We start from the raw sequence: 21,535 nt of genomic DNA, 5'->3' as shown, positions 1-21,535 counted from the left end.
ACTTTATACTCAGCAGGATGAGAGGGGACAGGCAGGGCTGCTCACTGCTGTGATGGGAGCTCTGTGGGATGTGGTGACTGGCACCTGGTCAGGTTTGCTGGGCTGGCCAGGGACATGAGTGGCTTGCTTGGCTCTTTCTCGGCCCTGTTGGTACAAGCAAGTAGCTGTGCTCCATCCCCTGCAGCCCCATCTGCCCTAGCCGAGCTGTGAGCAACCAAGGCAGAGTGGTCTGCAGGGGATGGAGCTCAGCTACTTTCTCGTATCAACCCTGCAATGAAAGAACAATAATGGGATGCTGTTTTGGTTTGGCTGGGAGATTTTCTTGCACTCAAACCAGTCTGACAACAATCAAGAGTTTTTCATATTGAAACTTTGCCAGCTTGAGCTGCACAAAAGCATTCCCTCTCTGATCCATGCCAGGATGGCCTCTCATTGCCCTGCCTCCTCCATGTCCTATCTGCATCATCCTGCCATTGAGAACGTGGTGCGAGCAGCAGGGAAGGCTGTGCAGCGGGTGCTGCTGAGTCAGACTCGGGAGAAGTGATTCACCCAAGGGCTGCAGCAGTGCTTGGGCGAGCTCTGCACTTCTGCCACCCCTGTCCTTGCTTCCCTCCTGCAGCATTTGGACAGGGTGATGCATCAGGCCACGTGTATTTCACAACTTGATTTTGGGATCAAGGTCACATTGCTGTATTTGTGGTTCTGGAGAGGAGCTGTGAGAAAACCAAAATGGTGAAAACCTCATGTGGTGGCAATTCTGGACAATGTCTGCTCCGAGAGCTGTGAGCTGAGGTTCATCCCTTGGCCACTACTCCACACAAGGTGCCTGTGTGTTCGATGAAGATCTGGTGATGCACCAGGAAGAGCCCAGAGCTTTACTGGTGCCTGTGACCCCTGCAGTGCCTCCTGCTGAAGGGCAGGTGCTGGGGAAGGTGCACAGCTTGTTTGGGAGCTGACAGGCTGCTTGGTCCTGTGTCACTTTTCCAGATCTCCGCACTGGTAAACTAATGGCAGCTGCCAACAGATGTTTTTGTGGAAGCAGATCGAGTGTTGTTTCTCTGCACAGCCATCACATGTAGTCACAGCCATTTGAAAGCAGGCATTAGCATGCCTGGTTTTGGCATGGAGAACACTTGCCCTACCCAAATCTGACAGCTTAGGCAAGACTTCTTGTGTTTTTCTAGCTCATAAAACGGTGAGTGAGGAGCTGAGCCCAAAGCAAAGGCTCCCAGGTGGGATCGGGTGCCCTCAGTAAGGTGTCTGGACTAGCAGCAGCAAAAGCTTGTCAGCTCTGCTGTCTGCATTTTTCTCCAAAGACAAACATGAGCGTGTCCTTTCTTCCTTCAGCAGGAATACAGCTGTATAAACAGAAGGCAAATATGTTGAGTGCTCTCAGTAGCATTTGACATCTTTATAGGTACCTGCACCCAAGACCATTTCATTTATATCTCTAATGGCAGCATGGACCATTTGTTTTTCTTCCCTTTATGTTTGTCATCCTGTGATAGATGGAGAGGCCGGAGGAGCCCGGCATGATACCGAGCTGAGGGAAGGGTTTTAGTCCTTTTTTTTTTTTCAGTAATACTTTGTGGTTGAGGGTTTTCTATTCTTTTAGCAGCCTGTTGTGTCCCGCCTTCCCCTTGTGCCTCCCACCAGTGCTGCTAAATCTGGGTGCTGCTCTCCACAACCTCAAGTCGGGCAGGGATGCTCGCACACCAGTACACGCTGCAGGTGACAGGTCCCTCCTCCTATGTGCCAGTCATGGCCTCTCCCTCACTGCCCTGCTGCTTTTCCTGCCCTCCCATCACACGAGCTCCGAGCAGACTCTCTGGAGATCAGCCCAGTACTGTGCAGGCAGTGCTGGGAGGCCGACTTCCCTGTGGAAATGGCAGCTGCTTTCACTTGCTGCTGTCACTGCAGGAAGATGGCTCTCTGTGCCTTGAGAAGGGTGCTGCTGGAGAAATGGCTGCTCTGAGAAACTGTGTATATTGGGAGATCCCAGAGGGAGGTGGTGGACCTGGGGACCCTGTCCTGGCTGGGTGGTGTGTCTGCTCTGTGCTCTTACTCTGTTTTATTATCCATCCCCACTATCCAACCTCTGGAAGTGTTCCCTTGCACAGCATGAGACTGACCTGGGTCTGAGAGCAGCCAGCAACATCCTGGAGGTGTCTGGTGAGCCCCTCACCATGTGCAGGGTTATGCCAGAGCTCCTTATGGCATGAGGGAGAGAGCTGGACCCAGGCACAGGGCATGCAGTGGGGACAGGCAGCACTTGGGTTTACCATGCTAACAGGGGGAGTGGGAGGAGGGTTGGAGAGGATGTGTGACACAGAGGTGATTGAGGCCCATGGGGGTGGCTGTGAGGGTCCCTCAGCCTCTTTACATCTCTGCTATACTTCATTAGAGACCTATGGCTCTCAAGTCCCCAGCATAAGTAATGCCAGTGTTGAGTTCTTCATAAAAGAACTTAGAGTTGGGCCCAAGCCAACCTCATGAAGTTCAACAAAGCCAAATGCAAGGTCCTGCACGTGGGTTGGGGCAATCCCAAGCACAGATACATGTTGGGCAGAGAATGGCTTGAGAGATTTGGGGGTGTCAGATGATAATAGATTCAGCATGAGGCAGCAGCCTGGTCTAGAGGGAGGTGTTCCTGCCTACAGCAAGGGCTTGGAATGAGGTGATATTAAGGGTCTCTTCCAACCCAAACCACTGTATGATTCTATGATAAAAGAAACCCTTCCAGGATTGCTGATACGGGCATGTTTCTGTGTACATTTATGCTGCTGGCCTTGGGGCAGGACCTGCTCACAGAACCTTGCACATGTCTGCAGAGGTGGATCTGGGTGGGTCTGTGCCAGTCTCCATCCCCACATCCAGCGCAGACACCACGGGTGTAGCAGAGCTGATGGCCATACAGCATTCCTGTTTGTTTGCTTTTCTGAAAGCACCAGGAAAATAACTGCTGGAAAGGGCAGAGCTGAGGAGTGGGGCCTCTTCTGCAGGCTGCTGGGAGGGAAGAACAAACAATGAGCAGTCTAGGAGCAGGCTGGAGACTGGATGGAGCTGCTGCAGTTGGGTGCGGGCTGGGAAAGCCAGCGCCAGGCTGTGGTGTTTATATTGGAGCTGCTTGAAAGCATTCCTCGAAGGAAGTGTCTCAGGGGACGCAGCTGAGTCTCATGCTGGTGGCTTAAGAGCAGGCTGTGCTGGGACATCTCCACTGCTGGCTCCTCCTCCCATCAGGACTTGTGCTGCTCAGCAGAACAAGGCTGAGCCTTTCTCTGTGCTGGGAAATCAGGAAGTCCCAGTTCCCCTCTGCTTGATCTTCTTGGCGTCTGGGGGTGGGGTTGGGGCAACCAAGAGCTCTTTTGTGGTGGGGGTGGAGAGGTTGGAGGTGACACATTGTGTCTGAGATCAAACTGGTAACCTCTCTATGGCACGCTTCTAGGGATTTCACTTCTCCAGCACCTTCCCTTACAAAGCTCTTGGTCCATGGGAACATGGTGTCCATGATCTGGCTGGGGCGGCATGGCTGCATTGTTCCCATGGGGTGTCCCAGTGGAGCTGAGCAGGGGACACTCGAGGAATGGGCAAATGCTGGGCTGTTTGATCCTGTCCTAACACCCAACCCACAGCCACAGTGAGCCAGGGGCAGCAGCAGCCCTTGCATGGCTGTGCCATGTGGCTGTAACACAGAGGGCCCGCTGAAGTCATCTCCTTTTAGCAGATGGAGGTGTGAGCAGTGGGCTGGTGCTGGGCTCTGCCAGCTCCGGAGGTTTCGTTTGTTTCACCCAAACAAATTGTTTAGATGGAGGTGCAGGTGGTTCTTCTACAAGCTGTTCCATCCAGGTGTAGCTCTGGAGGCTCCACAGCCATCTCCTTTTGTTGTGAAGGTGAAGAATAGCTGAGCACAGCTTATGGACAAAGGGAGTGCTCAATTTTGTGAATTCGGTTTTACATTCAATTCCTCCCTCAGGGGGAGGCCAGGTAAGGGGTGGCACAGCTGCTCCCCACCTCTGGGAAGGACTGGGGGCAGTGAGGGGCTGCCCACTGCTGCTGCGGTCCAGTGTGAATGAGGAGCTCCTCCTCCCTGTTGGGTGGGTGGGTGTCAAAGCTCTTATTTAAAAGCATACGGAGTGTTGCTGCTCTGGTTCTTCAGGTTGGTCCAGGAGCTCTTCTAGGAACAGCTGTTTTCAGCAGTGTTTGTAGGAAGGGATGCTCAGGCAAGGAGCGGTATGTGGTGGGCTGCAGGGCCCCCTGTGAATGCCACCCCTGTCTCAGAGGATTGGGGTGTCCCAGTGAGCCTTGTGGGGCTGGGGAGGAGGACAGGCATGTGGTGGAGGTGGTTCCATGTGCCTGTTCAGAGGGCATGGAAGGCAGGTCAGCAGGGAGGAGTGGAGAGCATTTTTCCTTATAGTTTCCATAGGGAAAAATAGCTTTGAAGCGTTCTGGGAGCACCTCCTGTGCACAGGCAGTGCACCCTGGGGTCTGTCCAGTGACACTGAGGGTGGATACGTGGACAGAGCGTGGGAAACAGGGCCAGATTCAAAGAGAATTTTTCCTGGAGAGGGTGGTGCCTTTTAAGACCTGAAATGCCGAGCTGGTTCCACAGCCTTTTCTCTGCCTTCTCAGAGCTCACAGGTACAGCCTGTGTGCAGCTGCTACCCAGCAGCGGGGTGGTGTTATGCTGAAGAACGTGCCTGTGGGACTGGGAGGCTGCAGGGACCCTGCTGGTTGTGTCTGCTGCTGAGCACCGTTATGAGGCACTGAGCAGCAGAGGTTTGCAAAGCCATGAGAGCTGAATGGAGCCAAGGGAACCAGATCTGTGGCTATCTGGACTGTACTGGAAGGATCCACCTGATCTACCAGACATCCCATAAACCGGAGACATCATTCCCGTAGCACCTCCTGTAGACCTCATAGGTTTTGTTGTAAGATAGACATGGATGTCCAAACAGATTAGAAAAATAACTGTGCTCTGGAAGGATTTTTATCATAGTTTGACAGTCTGCAAATGGACACGTGGGGTTATTTGTAGAGCACCCCTCTACAGTGCTGGGAGCACTGGGGCTGTTCAGCCTGGAGAAGAGCAGGCTCTGGGGAGACCTTGTTGAGGCCTTTCAGTACCTACAGGGGCCAACAAGACAGGGACTCCTAATCAGGGAGTGCAGTGAAAAGGAGAAGGGGAGAAGCTTTAAACTAATAGAAAGGAGATTTAGGTTACATCTTAGGAAGAAATGCTCTACTATATGAGCACAGGCTGCCCTGAGAAGCTGTTCGGGCCCAAACTTGGAAGTCCTTAAGGCCAGGTGGGACCCTGGATAGCCTAATGCAGTGGGGAGATGTGTCTGCCAATGAGTGGGGTGGGAAATGGATGTTCTTTAAGGTCTCTTCTAACCCAAATCATTCTGTGGCTCTGTAATTTTTCCACAAGTTGCTTGAGCACTTTAGAAAAGCTTACTGGCCTTCAGCTGGTCCTTCTGTCTGCTGTTGTAGTTAATGAGCCTTTGGAAGAGTAGGCTGCTTCCTGTCCTGGTGCTGCTGATACCAAATAGGTTGCAGTAGGAAGAGCTTCTTCCATCTCCTTGTTCTGCTCTTCAGGACTCAGACTTTTCTCATGTGTGTAGCAGCAGTGTGTTTTTATTCCAGGAAGGGGGATCTCCAGGAAAAAAACAAACAAAAAAATAATGAGAAGCCCACGAAGGTTGGGGAATCTCCATGTGCTTTGACACCAACATTCTGGTATGAGGCAGAAGTAGAGGATAATTCAATTAATAACATTCTGATTTAATTCTCCATTTGTGTCTTTCTTCCTTTAGGGAGACTTCTACCCATTGGCAGCCTCTGCCAGGCACAAAAGCTGCTATGTTGGTCAAAGTGAACAGTTTAAAGCAGGTCCCGGGCTCTTCAAACAGTTCCCTTCATCTGCAGAGCGCTCCAGAGACCAGCAGCCAGAAATCTCTCACAAAACCAGCCATATATGCTCAGCCCCAATCCGCGTCCCAGAGCCCTGGAGCCACAAAGCAAATACCTGCTGGAGAAGGAAAGCAGTCTATGCAAATCAAAAAGACGGAGAACGGTGGGTTTTGCCTTGTGCTGATGAATGGTCCAGCTTCTCAGACTCCTCCAAGGAGCCAGACAGGAACACCCCAGCCTGCCTCCCCCAAGTATGCCTCCCCTGCACCTATATATGATGAGCCATCTTTAGAGTCTCCAATTTATGACGAGCCACCGGTAGATATGGACACTGAGAGTGTCGGTGTGAGTGGGATGTCTCCACCAAGGTCACCAAGCAATAGCTTAAGGAAGCAGCTGCAACCAACCAAACTATTGCAGCATCCAAGCGTGCAGCAGCAGCAAGCTGCAAAGAAGCACGCAAGAAATCCTTCTTCCACTGAGTACAGCCCAGCTGGCAGAGAATACATCAAACACATGGTCAACGTTGACCAGTCTTCCAAACTCTCCCACTCTGCCGCTGCAACAGTTGATGCCTCTACTAAGCTGCCTGGTCAGCTGGCGTCAAAGGACAGCTTCAAGCAGTCCTGGAGGATCCTGGAAGCCAACGTTCTCAAGAGCATAGAAGCCCACCACAGTCGGCAGAACAGCCTGCAAACTCAAGAGTACCCAACCGCTATAAGCCATCAGGATTCTGGTTATTCAACTGGCCCATCTCCGAGCTTGAGAAAAAGGAAAGGAAGGAGGCAAGGCGCAGGTCAGGGGAGGCCTGGCTCAGTGGGCAGCAGCAGCGAGCTCACAGCTTTGAATGACAAGCTGATTGCTGAGATGCGTGCTGTGGTGGGCAGGTCAGCAGCCTGCCGAGGGAGCAAAGCCAGCCTCGATGCTCAGAGTCTGGAGAGCAGCATCCCCACAGAGAGCGGCAAAGTCCGATTCCAGTCCGACCACCTGAAAAAGTGCATCAACCAGAGCCTGAGGGATGACATCTCAGCCAGTAATAGGTCTCTGTACAGACAGGGCCTGGAGAGCAGGGGCAGCTTCCCCAGTGACGTGGCTGCTCCACAGGACACAATGAGGCAAAAGAGGACTTTTGAGAAAGTAGATTCTTTAGAAAAGAATGTGACCAGCCGGACCAGCTTGGCTTCATCAGGTGCCACGCGGTGCTCCTCCCAGGTACCTCCCAATCTGCCCCAGGTTAACACAAGTGTCTGCTGGAGTGTTGTGGTGCTGAGCCTGGGCTGCTCTGGGGATCAGTGTGTGTGCCGCATGCTGAGCGCTGTTCCTGCAGGACAGCAAGCAGCTCATGGAGCAGTAGGGCTTTGTAGGCAGGGAGGAGAGGAGGTGGTGGAAGGGTTGGTGCACACCTGTTGGTGCACAGCTGCCTGTGCAGCAGGTCCTTAGCACTGCTGTGGTTTGTACTGTGGCCAGGAAGCCCCATTACATTTTGTTCTGCCCTTTGTCTAAGAGCTTGGAAGTGAATCTCAGGGAGTGAAAGCTCAGAAGGATGCAGATGGGTCAGCCCAGGGGGTTAACATGCAGCACCCTGTGGCAGCAATGCCATTGGGGCAGTTATGTCCCCTCTTGAAAGGCATTTGTTCATCACTGTAGGTCTGCTGCCTGCAGTTTTAGTGGCGCTCACATCTTCTTTGGTTGCCTTTGCCCTCGTGTATCCTGTCTGAGCTGGGATGCTCAGGATTGGTGGAAATTGGATGCAGGGGCAGGATCTGCACATCCTTACTTAGCAAAGCTCCCTGCCTGATTTGGGTTGCTCTGGTGAGCTGGGAGATGTGACTTGGTACAGGGACAGGGCAGAGCTGAGCGTGGTGTGTCCATGATGCACTATACAGAGAAGGGAAGTGTTCTGTGTGTGTCAGAAGTAACGTGTTCTGGGGCTGACTGAAGGCCTTTGCTGTGTCAAAAGGTTACATGATTCCTGTTTCTTAGCTTCCCTTTTGAGACCAAAAACCACAAAATCATCTTGGTTGGCTTTTTCCTGCAAGCCAGAGATCTCCTTGGAGAAGGCAGTGTGCACTGTGGGCTGTTCAGCACTTAGTGGCTGTAGGTGGGAATTGGAGGTCGAAGAAAATGGGCTGTTTCCTCTATCAGCTCGCTGGGTGTCTGAGTTCAGCGTGTGCCCCAGGCTGCTGCTTCCATCCAGAACTGAATTTGAGACTGGCAAAATGAGTGTATTTTTCTCACAAGTAGTTATTAACTGTAATTTTCTTGGGATCAGTGATACCAGAGCTCTAATTATGTAGTTATCCTTAGAGATGGCTGAGGACGAAGGCTGGGCAAGCACTGCATGTGGGATTGCACATGGTGTCTGGTGGGAAAAAAGCTCTTTGTCTCAGCTGCCTGCCCTGTGCGCCTGTGATGGGTGGACTTGTACCTGGAGCTCATGAGCTCCGGGGTGGCTGGCGGTGCGGAGTAGGGGCACCCGGCTCTTTGGTGTGTGCCTGGTGCCTAAGGAGCCAGCCCAGCTCCTGTCTGCGCTGCCCCCAGCAGCTCTGGGACAGCTTGGACAAGCAGCTCCACTACTCTATGCCCCGGCGCTGCCCTTGGGGCCAGTGTCAGTGTGCAATTGTGCCAGGCTGGCTCTTGCAGATTTACAGTTGTCAGCAACAAACAGCACAAAGCCGTGTTTTGTACAGATGCGCTGCTTTGCAGTTGCTGGTAGCCTCATGACCCACTGTTGTGAATTTTCCTATCGGGGCTAGGAGTCAGCTAAGCTGCTTTAAACACATCTTTTCTCCTTTGCAGCCTGGAGCAATAGAGTTGGACCCCAAGCAGGAGAGCAGTGTGCAGCCTGGCAGCTGTATGGGATACCATTTCTCTTACAACACCCTGCGGAAGCCCATCTCCCAGAGCAGCATGGCAGACTGGGCTTCTAAGAACCTGAACATGCACACCCAAGGCATCTTCCGCCGCAGGATCTCCATCTCCAACATGCTGTCGTGGAACGGCGGCTCTATCAAAAAGCCGATGCTAATCACAAGCAACCGCACCATCAAAAAAGAGGCGTGTGAGATGTTCAAACTGGTGCAGAGCTACATGGGAGATCGCCAGACTCGCATGGACCGCAATCACGTGGCGCTGGTCACGGTCACCAAGTGCTGGAGCATGCAAGGTTTACGGGACGAGCTGTACATACAGCTGATCCGGCAGACAACAGATAACACGTGCTACCGAAGCCTGGCATGGGGCTGGGAACTGATGGCCATCAGTTTGGCCTTTTTCTCCCCTTCGCCCAAATTCCAGTCCTATCTGGAAGGTTACATCTATCGCCACCTGGACAGTGATGAAAACAGTAAGTGCCTCATGCACACCAGCAGCTTTCTGGGGAGTTCTGTGTAAGAAATAGGCAGTAAGCAGGTAGTCACAGCCAGAGCTTTGTTCCCCAGCACTACATGCTTGAGGTGTCCATCCTTCCTTGGCAGGTGAAATTTGCCATCAGCTCTTCTCCCTTGAGGGTATTTATTGGTTGATTTGTGCCATTTCAGCAGTGCTGGTTGTGACCTGTCCAGTCTCAAAAAAACAGAACACTTTGGTTCTTCAAACAGAGGTTTGTGCCTCCCATGAATCCTCAGAGCAGGTGCAGAGATTTTGCCCCAGCACATCTGGCTACAGGGGCAGCAATGCTGCAGTGCTGGATGTTCAGCATTCATCAGGGTTTTCTTGAGGATTCTCCCCAAGACCACTCCTTGCAGCTATGCTTGTTCCTGGAGCAGAATCCCTCTTTCCCAGCTCCAGGATCCAGGCATTGGGGAGAAGTAATCTTAACTATTTAAGTGGGTTATTGCTTCTGCTGGTGTTTGGGCAATGGATTTATTTAGGTATCAGTTTGCTGCCTGGAGCCCCTTCTCAACTGTGTGGCCATTAAAAGCTGAGTGATGTCCCAAGCCCCTCAGAGGCTGCATTTGGAGCTGGCTGTGGGACAGGACCCTGAGCAGACATTCCTTGTCCTGGAGCTGGGCCAGTTGCTTTCATTCCTGTGTGTGGGCACTGCTGGGCTTTGGGATTTTAGCATGCCACAGTATTAATGTAGAGCCTCTTTCCACCTCACTGAAGGAGTGGAGGACAGGGAGCATTCGGTCTCCTCTTGCTCACGCAGTGGTGCTTTGACTTTTCAGTTGCCCAGCGCATCAAGGAGCTTGTGGATCTGAAGAATAAGAAGAACTCAAAATCCAGGAAAAAGAGGAAACAAAACACCGAGGAGGAAGGTAAAGGGAGGCAGGGAGTGAGACAGAGGGCTGTGCTGACTTCAGATACACTTGGTTGCTGAGCTCTGCTGAAAATCAGACCTTTGAGTGCATAGGCTTACATTTAGCAAGTTTTGCTGCAGGGCTTTGTGTGGCATCTGGCCGGAGCATGGGGCATAAGGGAGAGGTGCAGGTGGGCAGTGGGTGGTTGTAGGTGCCCATGGTGGCAGTGGGAACCCTTTCACTCACTGAACAGGGATTTTAACTTGGCTGCAGATCTGGAGCTGTCATTCATCCCCTCTGCACATGCCACAGACTTTCCTATGGCACATTCCAGTGTTAGAAGCCACACCAGCCAGTGCTGTGAAAAGAACCCGTCAGTGTTGCTATGGACTTTGAAAGCCACCACTCAACTTGAGGACCTTCACAGGCACACTGACATCTGGTGGGAGCTCTGCCTTGCCCAAGTATGGTGTCCCCTTGCTCACGCTTCCTGGACTGGGCAGTCCCTCTGCTCTTGCAGTGTGCTGAATGGACAAGAGCTCACATTACTCCAGACTCATGTTTTACTGCTGCCTGCAAGAGGACAGATAATACTTTGTCTGGCCTAAAATCTTCCCAGACTTTGTCTGTTCAAGTTTTTATGTTGTTTCTAGGAAACTGGAGCCAAGTCTGTCCATTCGTGTCAGGCAGCAGTTTGTTTGGGGCAGCCTCAGTCAGTGTCTTTCATTGGGGGAAGCTGGGTGCTGCTTCCTGCCTGGATCCAGCATGCAGGTGCAGCAGTGGGGGCCTGGCAGCTGCAGTTCTGCAGAGATTGCTCTCAGGTGGCACCTGCAGGTGTGGCAGGCAGCCCAGGTTGCTCCTTGGTCACAGTCCCACGCAGAGCTGCTGCCCAGTGTGAGCCAGCCAGCCTTCCTGCGGGCCTCAGAGCAGAGACCTGAAATGGCCTCATCGTTCAGGGGAGGAATATGGCTTTTTCCTCTCCTGTTCAGGCCCTGCAGAGTTCAGCCCACTCTGAGCCTTTGAAAAGTGGCCGTGCTGCTGTTGTAGGACAGCTCCCTTGCTCTGCAGAGTGTGTGCTCCACCTGTGGGCTAAGCAGGCTCTGCTGTGTGATTCCCCATGTGCTGTGTGCAGGGCTTGGGCTTAGGGAGAAGATAGAGGTAGCTTTTACTTAAATACAGAGGTAAGAACTTGTACTCAAACAGCACAGTAAGGAAGCTTTTTTAGGTTTGCAGGAAGAAGCACCTGACAATCAGAAATGCTCTTGTGGCCTTTGCTGGGGCTCTGATGATGAGCCATGTGCTGCTCCCTCCACAGGACTCCGCACGCTTCCTTGCAACCAAAAGACCCACTCAGGGAGTGCAACGGGGTTTTAGGATAGCTGACCTGCTGCACACAGGCACAAAGAGCAAAGTGCAGCACAGGAGGCACACAGGGCAGGGCTGAGAGCGGCATTCCACAAGTGACAGCAATGGGAAGGCTTCTTCTGGAGTCCGACCTCAGGAGCCCTGAGGAGCTGCAGCTCAGTCAGTACCATCCTGCTGGCAGTGCCGGGGTGTCCATGCTGTCCTTTGGGGTACCTCTGTCTGCTCCACCAGCCCCATCTGCCTGCCTTGTGAGGCTCCTGAAGCTGCAGACTTGTTTTGGGAAGTTAATTAGTAGCCACAGGATACTTAGATGCTTGGTAATTTAGCAACAATTTAACAGAGAAATCTATACGGAAGTTAAATGTACTGTCTTCAAACAGAACTTGGTGATATATGCAGAGTTATCCATGTCTTTTGGTGAAAAGTGGAGTCAGAGAAGTGATTCCCCCCCACACACCCTTTGAGCTTGTAAGCAAACAGGAAGGTGAGCAAACATTTAGCATCTGACAGGCACCCAAAGAAATACTGTTAAGTTTCCCACGCTTACCTATGCAATCTTCGTCTTCCAGCCTAATTCTCTGTGGGTAGATGAGGTATGGAGGTGGCGCAAGATCGTTTCACGGCTCAATAACCCATTGAAAAGGCAGAAGAATGAGTAGAAATAAATGATCTGCTTTCACAAGGACGATTGTCTCCTGATCCCGCAGGAATGTTTGCTGGCCTTCGCTCTGAGCTGTACAAAGAGGCAGATAATGAGCCGCCATGTGGTGCTGCCACGGGGTCACAGGGCTGCGAAAACTAAAGGTGCAGAAGGATCTGGTGAGGGAGCAGTGCTGGGCACACAAACAGCAGCTTCTGCCATGTGAAAGTCCGTGTCCAGGGCTGGGCTCCCAGTCCGTGTTGTTTGCTGCATTTTTAAGACATTTTTTGGCAGGAGAGTGTGTTCCAGGAGGTATGTTCCCCCATGTGCTTTGCATGGGTTTTAACTTGTTATAAAAGGAGAGGTTCTTCAAGAAGCTCTGAGCGTGTGTTTTTAGGCCAGCACATGGAAAAATATTTTCCTTTGCAAACTGTTTTTTGCTGTGTGGGTTGTGAGGAGTTTTCTGTTCCTGAGCTCACAGTGCTGCTGCGGGACCGCAGGAAATGGCGGCTCAGCCTGGATTCCATCAGCCCGCCGTGCGCTCACAGCAGTGGAATTGCCCCACGGCAGCTCTGCCAGGCCGAGGCCACCTGTCCTGGCTGCAGCCATTGGCTGGGGATGGGGCTGGTGATGAGCAGGGATGTAGCTGCAGGGCCTGGTGGGTGCAGTGTGAGCTGGAGCAGGGCACGCACTGCAGGCAGTGCCAGCTGGGGTTCAGGCCTTTCCCTTGGAGTTTCTGGGAAAGCAGAAAGTGAGCTTCACCTGGACGTGCCTGCAGGATGCTGCTGTGTCTCCTTCAGCACAAAGGGACGTGTTGCTCCGCTGGGGAAGCTCGTCCTCTTCCTGCACTGAGAGCATTTGAGGAACTCCAGGATCCCAACCAGCTTACTGGGGCTGTGGAGCTCTTGAAAGGCTGCTCTGAAATAAGCAGCATCTGACCAGCATGTAGATTTTAAAAGCCACAAGTATTTTGAACTCTGTTGCAAGCTTTAAGCCTGGCAGGGAATCAAATAGGGCAGATCTATTCAGTGCTTTCAGCAAGCAATTGGGGTTTGACTCGGAAGAGAACAAAAGGCCAACAGTTTTGGAAAAACTCTCCCAGCAATCAGTTGCTCTGTCAGTGCAAATGTTTCTCTTGGTGTCACAGGGGGATTAGCGCTGTGAATCCTGGCTCTGCTGCCCTCGGAGCTGAACCAAGCACAAGGGCAGCCCTTCTTGCAGAAGGCTGTGGCTCTCGCAGTGACATTGCCAGGCTCCAGTGCACCAGGTGTGCCTCACAAGAGCACACCTCAGTTTTATGCTTGAAGGCTGCACTGGAGGAGGCTGCAGCCAGGAGAGCAGGGCAGCTTCCTGCAGGCCCTTGGGAAGCTGAGAGAGAACCCTGTGCATTCCTGCACTTCCCCTTGCTGCCTTCATTGTGGCTTAGTGCTGATTCTGGCTCTCCAGCCCTGGCACGCCACTGCCTCTCTCGCTATCCCAGCGTTCGAATCATAAACAATTTGTTTAAAACACTTGAAATCTTTCCTGGCAGGAGGCTGGCTCTGCCTGCTCTTTGAGCTCAAGCAGCATTCAGATTCCCAGCCCTGTGCCTGTGAGCCCCACAGCTGTGGCTGTGCAGCAGGGAACGGGGACTCATGCTCACATGTGTGCCCATGCTGGGCACTGAGTCAGGGGTCAGACTGTGTGTGTGCAGGGCTGTGAGCCTTGAGTCACAGGTCAGATCCCTTGGAGCCCAAGCACCAACTTGCACCAGCACTGCCTGCTGTGGGGCTCCAGGGCCGGGAGGGCTCGGCGTGCTCCATGGGAGGTTTCAGCAGCCTCTGCCCTGCCTGCAGAACAGGCTGCACAGAATGGGGGTGGATGTTTGTGTCGGTGCAAACTGCTGTGCTGGTGCTTTGCACGGAGCTGTGGGGTGGCAGCAGCACAGTGCTGTGGGCTGACGGCTCCTTTCTCCTTCCTGCCAGGTCTGCCCATCAGCACATATGCCAAATACTGCTACCGCAAACTGCAGAAAGTAGCTGTCACTGGGGGCAAGAAGGTGAGTGGCCGTGCTGTGCTGAGGGCTCGGGCTGCCTTGCGGTGCTCTGCTTTCCAGGTCCCAGAGGCATCAGCCCTCTGACACTCGGGCTGCTGCTGATTCAGTGATGGAAAATGGAGATAGAGAGAGTGGAGGAGGTTGCTCATGGCTCATCTCCCTGTGGATGTGTGGGAGAAGGCTGCTGCTGTGCTGGTGGCCTTGGGGACCTGGGGGACAAAGCTGATGGCTGCCGGTGTCCAGGTTGACAGGAGCTGTGTGCAGGGGATGCCCATCACTGGGGTATCTCCATTTGCACATTGAGAGCTTGCTTGGGCCTGCTCCTGTAGCTGATTTACTGTAGTTGTCCAATTCCAGCTCAAGATGTCACGCAATAGAGATGCCTGGTGCAGAGCAGGGCCTCCGTGCTCTGGAAACCCCCCCCCTCCCTTTCCTCTGCACAGAGCTGTGAATGCTGGCACGCAGCCCCAGCCCGTCCATCCCAGGTCTCCGAGCCATATCCGGTTGTCTTTTATTTCTGCTAATCCCTCGGGGGTGTCCTTGCCATCTGGACTCGGAGTGCAGCGAGCAGATAGCTGAAATGCCTTGGGAGGGGTGACACTGCCATTGTCCCCGAGGGGCAGAGCAGAGGATGTGCTGTCACACGTTATTCCCCAATGGTTGCTGCTCTCCGTGGGCTCAGCAGGAGTTCCCAGGGAGCATCGACGGCCACTTCCAGTGTCCTTCAGTAGGAACAGCTTCTGGATGCTCTCTTGTGCAGAGCCCTTTAGCGCCCTTTAGCCAAAGCCAGGCCCTGGGCTTGAACATACCTGGAGCTCTCCTCACCAGGGCAGTTTTTAGGCTGTCCTGCTGCCAGGCTCTCTCCTGAGCTGGGGCCGGTGTTCTCATGCCCTCTGCTGGCCCGGCTGCAGCCCAGGCACAGACTGAGCCCTGCTCCCTCCTCCCCGCCGAGCTGGCATTGCTCCCGCATGCAAACCCCTGCAACAGCGCCCCCGACTCTCCACAGCCGCCCCCTGCCAGCAGCAGCAGCGTTTTGCTCGTTCTGAGCTGAATGCGTTGTCTCCCATCCGATGATAGAGCACACAGAGCCGGGGCTGCAGGGGGTGCTCCCAGGGGTGGCACACACATGAGCAGCCCAACGCTCACGGCTGTGCTCAGCTCTCTTCTGTCCCCAGGGCCTCCGCAAGCCGACAGTGGAGGAGATCACACACGCCAGGAACGCCATCGTGACGCCGTCGCTGTTTGGCAGCTCTCTGGAGGAGATCATGCTGCGGCAGCAGGACATGTACCCGGGCCACAAGCTGCCCTGGGTGCAGACGCAGCTATCGCAGCAGGTCCTGGCTCTGGGAGGAGAACAGACGGAAGGGATTTTCAGGTGAGCTCTGTGGGACTCTGTGGTACTTCTGATCCACCCACGCAGCAGCTGAGAAATGACGACTGGCCTCCGCAGGGTTCCCCTTCCCTGGGAATAGCACACTGCCAAACTGAAAGCTGTGAACTTTCCCAGGCTCGGGGTGGTCGAGTAGCATCAATCCGTTTGCATGCATTGTCACAGTGGAGACCCTAGATGTGATTTGAGCTTCTGACAGCACAGCGCTGAATGTTTGTCAACTTAAACAGCAGTAGCGGCCAGTGCAGGGAGGGGACGAGCTCAGGCTGCTGGCAGAGCCATATCTGCAGCCCCGGTGTGTGAGCTTCCCACACCTCTACTGGAGAAAGCCTGTCCCCCCTGTGAGCCCCATGTGCTCCTCTGATGCTGAGTGTGCTCCATGGGAAGGATGGACTGCATGGTAGGTAGAAGTCTAAACTGACTGGGAAGGATGGCATCAGACAGGGACCAAAGCACAGCACTGCTGTGACTGCAGTGTCCCTTGCAGGAGGCAGACTGTAGAATAGGGCTTTTCTAGAGGGTAGCTTGCATTGACCTTAATACAGTGCCCTACTTGTAGGTTTGCTGCTTTGCTCCTTCTTTCAGTGGGTAATTAACACTTGAGAAGTTGCAGATAATTATCACGTGTGGGATCTCCCTGAGCAGGTCATGCTGAAAGGCAGACCGATGCCAATCAGTGCTCTCCAGTGACTGAAAGCAATTATAAAAAGACAGCAGAAACTGACAGATAAAAGCAGTTCATCAAATGCAGCACTGCAGCACTGATGATGTACACGAGTCAGGATGCTCTGCTGTGGGTGAGCACGTGAGGATTCCAGAGAGGCAGAGTATCTATATGATGAACACAGGGCTCTGAGTTTGGTTGTTTTCTTTTGTTGTTTGCCTGCTGTAAGATTTGCGTTGGTTTATCAGTTATTAAATTTAAGGTAACTCACAACAGACTCAGCTTTGTGGTATTTTCTGATATCTTGGCATATTTAGCCAGAGATGCTTTTAGCTCTGGGCAGATTCTGCTGCTGGGGGCCCAGTTACAGCTGATGTCTGAGAGAAGGGGACAGGTGGACCTTCTACTCCCATTTAAAGCAGTGTGTAAAAGCATTCTTTCTGATGAGCTGCTTCTGTAGCTGCTGCTGCTGTGTGCTTCCTCCTCCTCAATGCCCCAGAAGTACTTTTGGAGGCACAGTTTGCTGGCCAGCCATACCGTGCTTATCACCAAGCACCATTTGCCTTCTGAAACGTGCTTGCTGTGCCTTTGCTTGCAGGATACCGGGTGACATAGATGAAGTCAATGCATTGAAGTTGCAGGTGGATCAGTGGAGAATCCCAAGCGGCCTCAGTGACCCCAACATCCCAGGTAAGGGAATGCTGCATGTGTGTGCAGCCTCAGCCACGGTACGGAGCAGAGGGGAAGGGGTAGGAGCAGCCCAAGGCACGTGCAGCTGTTTGGGGACACACACACCGCTGTACTCTGTGAACTGTCCTCACCAACTGGCTTTTTATTCTGTGCCTTTCTGCTGCTTTTCCAAATGCTGTCTGTGGGAAAGCACTGGGGGTGGTGGAGGATCCATCAGAGCGAGGCTGCGTGAGCCAGGCAGCGTGCAGGGCAGCTGGGAGCCGGCCAGCAGCAGCAGCTTTGCTTCCAGGATCTCTGAGTCTCCCTCTGAGGTGAAGCAGCACAAATGCAGAATCCTTTGTCTGCCTTGTGGTTCCCGATGCGTTCTATCTGCCTGTCTAGTTCATCTCTGAACATGGTAGGAAGGTGACCAGAGCTGTACTCATGCACCCTGCTTTCTGCCCAGCCTCTCTCCTCAAGCTGTGGTATCGGGAGCTGGAGGAGCCCGTGATCCCCCAGGAGTTCTACAAAGAGTGTATCAGCAACTACGAGAACCCTGACGCTGCTGTGGCCGTGGTGCAGCTGTTGCCGGAGCTCAACAAACTGGTGCTGTGTTATCTCATACACTTCCTGCAGGTAGGCAGCCCAGCCACCCGCCTCTCTGCTGCCAGCCAGTGGCCTGGAGCACGAGGGGCACACTTAGCAGGAGAGCTGTGCTGTGCCACCAGCTGGCAGTTAGGGCCTCTCACCCGTGTTTAAGGTGGGATTAATAGAGGGAGTTTTGCTGGGTGACAGCGTTCCCAATCTTGAGGGGTGTGGGACTGTTCTGAAACAGGGATGGGTTGGGATTTGCAGGATGTTCCTTGCCTGCACCATTAGCTGTGTCAGAGCATGGTGGTCTTTCCCTGTGGATGCCTGGTGGTTGGGGTGTTGTCTTTCAGGGACCCACATCCCTGCTGTCCTTGAACCTTTCTTAGGTCCACATGTTTGGAGTCTCTTGCCCTTTCCCGCTGCTCCAGCTCAACTTTTCCTTACTACTTGCAGATCTTTGCTCAGCCATCCAATGTGGGCAGAACAAAGATGGATGTGAACAACCTGGCCATGGTGATGGCCCCCAACTGCCTGCGCTGTCAGTCTGATGACCCTCGCATTATCTTTGAGAACACACGCAAGGAAATGTCCTTTCTTCGCATGCTGATAGTGCACTTGGACACAAGCTTCATCAAAGGGCTGGTCTGAGGCACTGGCCCTGGGGTCCAGGACGTTGCTCTGGGGAGTTGTTGGGTGCTTGAAGTCTTCTCCCCTCCACTTATACTTTTCCATTGTCCTTGTTGTTATCACACCCTGGGTTAGCCCTCGGACATCTCCCAACTTAAGGCCTCAAAGACAAGGACTAGACAATCCTGGAAGGCCTGGGCTGTTCAGCAGTAGGACACGGAAGTCCTTGGACGTGCCAGCCCAGATGCGGTGGTTCTTGGCCTTCTTGCGTGTGTCAGAGGGGGAATGGCCTCCTCCTTGGAGCTGCAGGACTGAGTGCTCATTAAAGGAGCTGTGACATCCATGAGACACTGCACCCTGGGACAGTGAGGCTCTCCATCTCTTCTGAAGGCAGAGTTGGCCGCAGGTGGGAGGACATCACTCCTGTGTTGTGACACAAGTGTTTGCCTCTGATCCTCATGGAAACACTGCCTCTCTGGGGATAACCTCACAGTCATGGAGCCAGCCTAGTCCACCTCTGCAGACTTGTTTGAAGGTGTGAAGGTTGTTCTGGCACCCCAGAATGCTGTTGATAGAGGGATGTGAAGGTACAGGGGATTTGCTGAGGCAGAGGCATTCCTTGGGCTGCCAACGTAGTGGAAGCATATTGCAGCCCTGGGAGAGTTGATGCCTGAGCTGCTGCTGCTGGGTGGCCAGACAGAGATCCTGGGAGCTCTAGCAGGCCAGCTCAGCAAAGCATCCACTTCACCCTCTCCTTTAGGCAGCTTCAGAGCTGCACAGCAGTATGAGGTTGGCCTTTGGGTCAGCCCAGTGCTGAGCTAAACCAGCAGCACTCACACTGTGGGGCCTGGGGACAAGAGGAACATTCAGTAACCTCCTTGGTATCCCCCAGTGTGGGCTGCGTCCTCTGGGAAGGTAACGCTCAACAGCTTTGCAGCTCCTTTCAGCCAGCCCTCATTGTATGTGCTGCACAAGCCAATACCAGTTTTCCTTAAGAACAACTGAGAACACACCAGAGGAACTCAGAGCACCCACAGCACCTCCTTTCCTGAGCACCAGACTGCTCTGCTCCCCTCCATGTTCACCCAGGTCTAAAAAAGGGAGGGGAGACCAGACCACCATAGGTGAGAACTGTCCCTGTGCTGAGACGCCCTTCCACGCAGAGCCAGCAGTGCTCTGAAATGCTGATTCTGCTGGGAATCAGCTGTGGCATCTGTGATCTCCCCACCAAAATCCTACTGGAGTTGCAGAGGACTTGAGAAGGTAAATGGCGAGAAGGGAAGAGTGGAGGCAGTCTGAGCAGCTGCAGTGTGGTGGAGCCTGCATGGGGCAGTGCAGGCAGGCAGCTCAGAGTCCTCCCTGCTGCGCTTGAAACCCCCTCAGCTTTCTATGTGCCAGCAAGAAGCGAGGCCCAGCAGGGGTTCCATCCTTCAGAAGCAGCAGGTAGATTTTCCTGCAGCTTCCAGTTACTGTTGCAATCTTATTAGCAAGCAACAGTTTCTAATACTGTAACATTCTGGCATTCTCCTTTTCCTTTGAAGTATTTTTCCCTGCTGGAGGCAGGTCTGCTGCACAGGCTGTGTGGTGCTGTTGTTTGTGCAGTGCTGCATCTGCTGGTAACATCCATGGTTGTATTCGCATTTCTGCAACCCCTTCCTTATATGCAGGGACCTGGGAGCCCCCATGGGTTGCAGAACCATGCAGGGAGCCCAGCAGGGAGGCTGGTTTCACATTGATGTCTGTGTCTGAGCCAAGGACTTGGGTGCAAGGTACAATGTGCAGAGAGTTCCCTGAGCCTATTTGAACCTCTCTGAGTAGGGTGTCCAGGGCACAGCTCTGCTCAGAGACCTCCGCAGTGGCAGTTCAGTTTGTGCCCACATTAGCCAAGGGTCATGGTCCCCCCTGTACCCTGTGCTTCTGTGATCCAGGAAACTGTGCTCCTTTGTTTCACTGGGCCTGCAAACACCACAGCTGTGCAGGGATCTGCTTTACGCACTCATCCCTCGCAGTGCTTGCAAGCAGTTCAGAACTGCCAGCCTTCTTGTGCTTCAGATGTTCGCCACGTTCCCAGAAATGCAGGCTGCTGGTTACCAGCTCTGCTGCCTTTTGCCAAAACCTCAGTCACTGGACAGGCTCAGGGTGTGCATCCCGGCCCCACGAGGGCTGTGCCAGCTGCCTGCCCTTTCCCCAGCCTATAGATACATGGCCTGCAGCCAGCCGCCACCCCGGCCAGCCGCGCTATCCCTTGCACTTCGCTGCAGCAGCGATCAGAGCGTAGGTGTTTGCTGCTACTACGAATCAATGCTTCTTGCCAGGGCTGTAAAATAGGCTAATAAATTACACTGGATATTACTTTCTTTGCTGACGGATTTGTAAATACCAATCAGTAAAGCAGCCTCTCTTCTGTTATAATAATAAATACGATCTCCATGGTTGTCCCTGGTCTTTTTTTCTTTGTGAAAAAGCACGGCCGTGTCTGCCTGAAGCTGCATTTCCAGCCTGTATGTCAGCATTCATCAATAATGTTTGGGAATGAGCATGATGCCAGCACCTGAAAACCAGGCTGAGGGCAATTGCTGTTGTTCTTAGAGCTCAGACAGCACCGATGGAGCATTTGGTTAAACTAGGGAGAGAACAGGTGGAAGCTGAAGTAGGAAAACACACAGGAGCAGCAAACTTTGGGAATCTTTCAGGGTCAAGAAGGGATTAGGCAAGTTCATGGGCAGTAGCTGCACACACGGGTACTCAGGGGATAAGGTGGGATGTACCACTAATATCCCTAATCCAGCGCCGTGGGCATTGCTGGCTGTGTGCAGGAGGTGGCTACACACGTGCTGGCACTGCACAGCCTGTCCTGGTGCTGGAGGTGTCTTTAGGTGGAGCTGGCCGGCTGGGGCACTGCTATGGTTGAGTTGGGGGAGTTTCTGGATCTTCCCTCCATCCCCACCTCAGGAAGGAGCTGGAAGCAGAGCTGGTGCTCCACTCACACTGCTCACACCCTGTGTGCTGTTGGTCTGGAGGCACCGGGAAAAGGCATTGTGCCTTGAGCACAGCCATCAGGGGCTGCTTCTGGCACACCAGCAGTGCAGGATCCCCTGCATCGGCCCAATCACTGGCCCAGCCACACCACCCTCAACTGGCAACAGAGACCGGTGGGACCTGGAGCCTTCAGTGATGAGAGCCGGTAACAAGCAACAGTGTCATAACCTCACACAGCCCTTCCCTAGGTGGGTGTTTGCAACCCGATGTCTGAGCGGCTTTGCTGTGAAATGGACTCATTGCCCAAATTAAGAAAGCCAACAGACGAAGCGCATCAGCCCAGGCTCAGAGCCTTGGGCTCCCCCTGCCGTTGCCCGGCGCTGCCTTCTTACTGCACTGTGTAAAACGTCGCCTGCTGGCT

At 53.4% G+C, this 21,535-nt stretch overlaps 1 protein-coding gene across 1 annotated transcript in view; it reads left to right on the top strand.

Annotated features, from left to right (window-relative positions):
* The window catches only part of LOC107322822 (rho GTPase-activating protein 39-like), a 40,652-nt gene extending 20,082 nt beyond the window's left edge, over positions 1-20,570 (top strand). Inside the window, exons 3-10 of the mRNA XM_015881317.2 lie at positions 5,817-7,125; positions 8,713-9,259; positions 10,083-10,172; positions 14,124-14,197; positions 15,370-15,569; positions 16,847-16,938; positions 17,384-17,553; positions 17,962-20,570. Coding sequence (XP_015736803.1) covers positions 5,817-7,125; positions 8,713-9,259; positions 10,083-10,172; positions 14,124-14,197; positions 15,370-15,569; positions 16,847-16,938; positions 17,384-17,553; positions 17,962-18,156 — 2,677 coding nt within the window. The 3' untranslated portion in view covers positions 18,157-20,570. The remainder of the gene's footprint in view (positions 1-5,816; positions 7,126-8,712; positions 9,260-10,082; positions 10,173-14,123; positions 14,198-15,369; positions 15,570-16,846; positions 16,939-17,383; positions 17,554-17,961) is intronic.
* Positions 20,571-21,535: the final 965 nt, after the last annotated feature.

The sequence above is a fragment of the Coturnix japonica genome, chromosome 19, assembly GCF_054131305.1.
Source record: "Coturnix japonica strain WE chromosome 19, WE-NBRP24, whole genome shotgun sequence".
Classification (NCBI taxonomy): Eukaryota; Metazoa; Chordata; class Aves; order Galliformes; family Phasianidae; genus Coturnix; species Coturnix japonica.
Note: the sequence above shows the minus strand (reverse complement) of the source record. Positions and strands in the feature narration are given on the sequence as shown.